At 30.9% G+C, this 4,970-nt stretch overlaps 2 protein-coding genes across 4 annotated transcripts; one reads left to right on the top strand and one right to left on the bottom strand.

Moving 5' to 3' along the window:
• The first annotated feature begins 1,616 nt into the window (after nucleotides 1-1,616).
• LOC145061949 (Small nuclear ribonucleoprotein family protein) lies at nucleotides 1,617-2,579 on the top strand. 3 transcript variants are annotated; one of them, XM_079009548.1, is made up of 2 exons: nucleotides 1,617-1,795; nucleotides 2,074-2,579. In XM_079009548.1, exon 2 carries the CDS (start codon nucleotides 2,099-2,101, stop codon nucleotides 2,441-2,443), a length of 345 nt encoding a protein of 114 aa, XP_078865674.1. In that variant the 5' UTR covers nucleotides 1,617-1,795; nucleotides 2,074-2,098; the 3' UTR covers nucleotides 2,444-2,579. The 3 variants fall into 3 exon arrangements, with proteins under 3 accessions (XP_078865674.1, XP_078865673.1, XP_078865672.1); XM_079009547.1 differs by having other exon boundaries at nucleotides 1,622-1,795; nucleotides 2,098-2,579; XM_079009546.1 differs by having other exon boundaries at nucleotides 1,622-1,795; nucleotides 2,087-2,579.
• Nucleotides 2,580-2,624: 45 nt separating this feature from the next.
• DEG5 (DEGP protease 5) lies at nucleotides 2,625-4,669 on the bottom strand. Its single transcript, XM_079009545.1, has 8 exons — nucleotides 4,353-4,669; nucleotides 3,798-3,944; nucleotides 3,600-3,662; nucleotides 3,409-3,498; nucleotides 3,206-3,328; nucleotides 3,025-3,112; nucleotides 2,866-2,940; nucleotides 2,625-2,768 (listed from the first exon to the last, which is right to left on the bottom strand). The coding sequence occupies exons 1-8, from the start codon at nucleotides 4,626-4,628 to the stop codon at nucleotides 2,662-2,664; spliced, it is 969 nt and encodes a 322-aa protein (XP_078865671.1). The 5' UTR covers nucleotides 4,629-4,669; the 3' UTR covers nucleotides 2,625-2,661.
• Between the last annotated feature and the right edge of the window lie 301 nt (nucleotides 4,670-4,970).

Raw genomic sequence — 4,970 nt, 5'->3', positions numbered from 1 at the left:
TTAAAAGCCATAACAACAATAGTAACAATACTAGTAGTAGTATGAACATCACCATTGACCAAAATCAGAGTCAAACTCAAAACCAGATACACCAGAAGAACACGAAGAAGAAACAAAGATCGTTTTTTAGTGGGTGTAAACGCTCTGCAGATTCAATCTAAAGTACAGTACTGAAGAAGATTATGAAAAAAAATAAGAAAAGATTATCCAGTTACAAAATTTGAAAGTGTCAGAAGTGTTGGAAGAAAGAAAGATCATCGTAGAATGAAAACGAGTGGCGTCATGTCATCGGACATTTGAATGGTTAAAGCAACTTTCGTTTGTAATAATTGAGATGATTATGGTTAAGCATACTTGTAAGTTGTAATGATTCTTTAATCGACAACTTTTTGGATAGATTACTTTAACTTTTTATTCGGGGGATACTTTTTTGAGTTGTTTTTATTTTGATTCGGGGGTATTGAGGTTTATGTAATCTAGAAATATGACTCACTATGTTCTAGAAATGAGAAATCATTGTAACTTGGATTGAAAGAGGATAAAAAGATAAATTTGAAGAAATAGATATATACAGTTGGGTATTTTTTTGCATTTTAATGGTGAATTATACTTTTTACATTTCAATACGAGGAAGAAGATAATAAACATTTGGGGGATGGCGTCGTTACGAGAGAGAGAGAGAGAGAGAGAGAGAGAGAGAGAGAGAGAGAGAGAGAGAGAGATGTCCTCTTTTTTATTTATTTTACAATTAATATTTAAATAAGAGATTTTTTTAAGAAAATAGAAAAAAAAAATTAAAATGACATATTAGTCTTTTTAAGTTTAACAGAGACCAATTCCATATAAAAACATAGTCAAAAAGGACCACCAATAAAAAAAAATGAAGGTTTTGGCCAAAACTCAAAAAACCATTTTCATAGTTTTGTCTTAGGTACTATTTGTTTTTTGAAAAAAAAAACCTCTTCTGACATCTTATTGTTGCATGACGCAGCACACGCGCATCACTTTTCATCTAGCAGCTGTTTGTTTTTCAGAAGTTTTTGGAGTAAAAAACATTTGTGCGTGTTCTTCTTGGCGCAACACTTGTTTTGCCTCTTCCTACCCTTTTCAACATCTTCTTCTTCTTTTTTTCTTGCTAAAATATTGATTATATATTGCTGAAATCTTATTTCATATATTTTTTTTTGTTTATTTTTGTTGAATATTTTTTTTATATTGAATAATAATAATTTGTTGATGAAATATCATTATTTTATGTAAAAATATCTTTATTTTTTGTTAAAATATTATTATTTTTTGCTGAAATATCATAAATTCTTGCCGAAATGTCATACATTATTAAATTTTCGATATTATAAAACTATTTTCGGATTATAAAATCAATTTATTTTAATTTTTTAATATCTGCAGCATGTAGATGTTAAAAAAAAAACAAATACACTTCTTATTACAGTCTGCAACCGTTTTGTCAACCTATTCTACTGCAGAAGATTGCAAAGGTGCCTCAGATTTTATAGATTTTTGCTTAAAAAAACAAACAATATCTTAGTTGTAATGTTGTTAGGGGAGCTGAAATGAAGTTTGACGAATAGGAAGGATCATTTTTGTAAGTTTGAAACCTAGAAGACGATCCTGATCGACTTCCCCAAATTGCCTATTGGCTGCTTACATAAGCAATTTCAGTGTTTCGATTAAGCGAATTAAATGTGAAATCGGCAAAGTTCGTCAGAGTATCGGTGGAATTGAAGAAAAGCATTTTCGTTCTTCTACCCTGATTCAATTAATTTGGCTTAAGGTGATACGCTCTTCTCTATTCACATCCTCATGTCTTCGTAATCTATTTCTTCGTGCTATTACTAGTTTTCCGAAAGAATACTTCCTTTCGATTTGCATACGAATCTCTAATAGAATAATTATTTTCACTTCCCGAAAGTGATGCCATAATCTATCGCATCCTCTTACATGGAATTTGCAGAAGCACGATAGGTGTTCGACGATATGCCTTAGTGAATAAAAATGGATTTTTGTTGTATGGTTTCTTTTCTTGTTCATTGCTTGATTGAATTCATTCAGTGAGAGGTTTCAGTCACTTTTCAGAATGGAGAATACAAATGAATCAGTAGAAGGAGAACGAGAAGGAGAAGCATGTTTTGAGGGCAAATCGGACATTTCACAAGTGAAGAAACTGTTGTTTAGGCGAATGTTGGTAGGGGTAAGCGATGGGAGATTCTTCATGGGAGCATTTTACTGTATGGATAAACAAGGAAACATAATTCTTCAAGATGCTGTGGAATATCGAAGCACCAGAAGATCATCTCCTTCCCCCATGGAACAGAGAGGCCTAGGGTTGATATTAATCCCTTCATCTTGCAGAATCTCATGTCATGTTGATTGCTCCATTGATGAACACCTCTCACTCCTCTCCCTTCAAGCTCAAAAGTAAATTCTTCATTCATACTTTGTAGAATGCTATTTTCAATGAATCAATTCAAATCTCTCACATGTTTGGTTCATGGTATTAAATGAATTGTAATTCAGTTTCTGTAGTTGATTTTAATATATGATGACGTATTTCAATATTTTTGGTGTTATAACAATCGAATTATAAATTTAAAGAAATAGAATGGAATCAAAATACATTGCTATTATAAATACAATTTATCAAAATCTGTCTCTATAGGCAGTTCCATAAACAATCAAGTAAGGTACAATCTTGACCACAGTATCGATTGGTATTGCAAAGTTGACACCAGATGACATTCCTGACCCTACAACAATTTATAAAAATAATAATAAAAACAATTATTTAAAATGAAATAAATAAAATTACAAACTTTTTTTAACTTGTATGATATAACTTTATACCTTTTCTAGTAAAAGTTGAAGTATTGACACCGATAACATGGCCATGAGAATCAAGCAATGGCCCACCTGAATTTCCTGCATAATAAAATTAAACAAAAAGTTTCACATAATATTTGCAATTTTGTATTAAAATTATTGATCTAAATTTGAATTTATTACCTGAATTAATAGCTGCATCTGTTTGAATTGCACCTCTAATGGCACCTCCATTTGGTGAAGGTATCTCTCTTCCCAACCCACTCACTACCTGATATACACAGTTTTATAAAATTAAATCGATTTTTTAAGAATATATAATATTAAATTACAATATATATTAAAATATAAGAAAACGTTTTACTCCAGTGGTTAATGTATTCTCATATCCATAAGGATTCCCAATAGCATAACAACTTTGTCCCACATTTAGTTTTTGAGCACTTCCAATATCAACTGGTTTTACTTCAATCCCTTCAATATCAACCTAAAAATATAAATATGAAAAAATATATATATGATCAAATGAGTAAAAAAAAAAGTAACAGAAAATAAAATTGTGGACACCTTTAGAACAGCTAAATCACAAGATGGATCAACACCAACAATCTTTCCATCTCTAGATAAGTTGTTGCCATTTTTGTCAACTAAGAATATCTGTATTAATGAAACATGTGGAAAGTGAAATAAAATAAAGAATTGAAAGAATTGAAAGAAAGTGTGATTTATTTATTAATGGTTGGGAATAGTATGAGAACCTTACAACGTTGTCTACCATTTTGATCTGTAGCTAACTTTTCAACAACATGATAATTTGTCACCTGACATATATTTAAATGTTACATGAAAGAAATAGCAATGTGTTTTCTTTGATTATTATTATTATTATTTTGTAAAAATATGATTGAAAATTTGAAATGATGTATAACAGTAGAAAATAGAAACAAATATCCTACAATGTGACCAAATGTATCCCAAATGAAGCCTGAACCCGTCCCTTCAACTTTTGCTTTCTCATCATCCACCATTACTACTTCATCGGTGTTATTTGGATTATTGATGATTTCAAGGTCTTTGATGAAAACCACAGATGGTGATGTTTCCTACAATCATGGTATGAATGTATCATGTATGTAATTGTAATGTAACTCGTATCAAAGGCAAATTATCGGATTAATTTGATCTTTGGAAAGCATTAGTGATTACCCCCTCAGATTGTTTAGAGAAAAGTAATTAAGCTCCTGCGATAATTTTGATTTTGAGATGTGGCATAGAAATTACTAATTCACCACTGTTTGAAGGATTGAATCGATAACTTAAGCTAACAATCGAACATTCAAATCTGCAATTCTAAACGGAGTTGTACAATTGAAAAATTTTGGAGCTAAAATTTTGCAAATACCCAAAACACAGAAAAGATGCGACGCAAGTTACTGGAGAACAGAAATGAAAAGAAACAGAATCAAAATTGAAAGCGGCGAAACATTAATTAATAGAGAGTGAAAAAAAACCTCAAAGAGACGAACTACACGATCTTCTTCCTGCTGAGTTTCATCCAGTTGTTGGGCAATTGCAGATTGAGATGGCGATTTTGGACATAGTTGAAGATAAGACGCCACTACTATTGATGCAGTAAAGAGTATTGACCTACGTTTTGTAATTGGGTGAAGGGGAAAAGCAGAAGAAGAAGAAGAAGAAGAAGAAGAAGAAGAAGAAGATGGTGATGAACGTGGATGGTTAGAAGAAATGGGGCTGAGGATGGAGAGACAGCAACCCACCACCTTCATCGCCCCGCAACTTTTATTCAAGAGTTAACGACTAAAATGAACAAAAATGTATATCTTGATATTAGAAATTGAGATATTTCAAGATTTATTTTATTTTATTTTTAAATTACCATATTCATGGTATTTATAAATTTTGTTACCAAAATGTAGTTGATTTTTTTTAATGAGCTTAAATAATATTTTTTAACCTTTTACTCTAGACAATTTTATTTATAAAAAATTGCATTCCTTATATAGTAGTAGTATTTGCAAACCTCTTGTCCATCCACTCCTCAATTGTGTTTCTGCGTCACCATTATTTTTTGCTAAAATTCTTAGAATGTTAATTTAAAGTGATTAATG

This window comes from Lactuca serriola, chromosome 7 (assembly GCF_051521515.1).
Source record: "Lactuca serriola cultivar US96UC23 chromosome 7, Lser_US96UC23_V15, whole genome shotgun sequence".
Classification (NCBI taxonomy): domain Eukaryota; kingdom Viridiplantae; phylum Streptophyta; class Magnoliopsida; order Asterales; family Asteraceae; genus Lactuca; species Lactuca serriola.
Note: the sequence above shows the minus strand (reverse complement) of the source record. Positions and strands in the feature narration are given on the sequence as shown.

Bases quoted from the DNA above. Each gene is read 5' to 3' on its own strand.
- DEG5 (XM_079009545.1), bottom strand. From the start codon at position 4,628: ATGAAGGTGGTGGGTTGCTGTCTCTCCATCCTCAGCCCCATTTCTTCT. The intron at 3,499-3,599 runs GTTCTCATACTA...TCATTAATACAG, and splicing joins ATGGTAGACAACGTTGTAAG to ATATTCTTAGTTGACAAAAA. The intron at 2,941-3,024 runs GTAATAAATTCA...TTTATTATGCAG, and splicing joins AGATGCAGCTATTAATTCAG to GAAATTCAGGTGGGCCATTG.
- LOC145061949 (XM_079009548.1), top strand. From the start codon at position 2,099: ATGGAGAATACAAATGAATCAGTAGAAGGAGAACGAGAAGGAGAAGCA.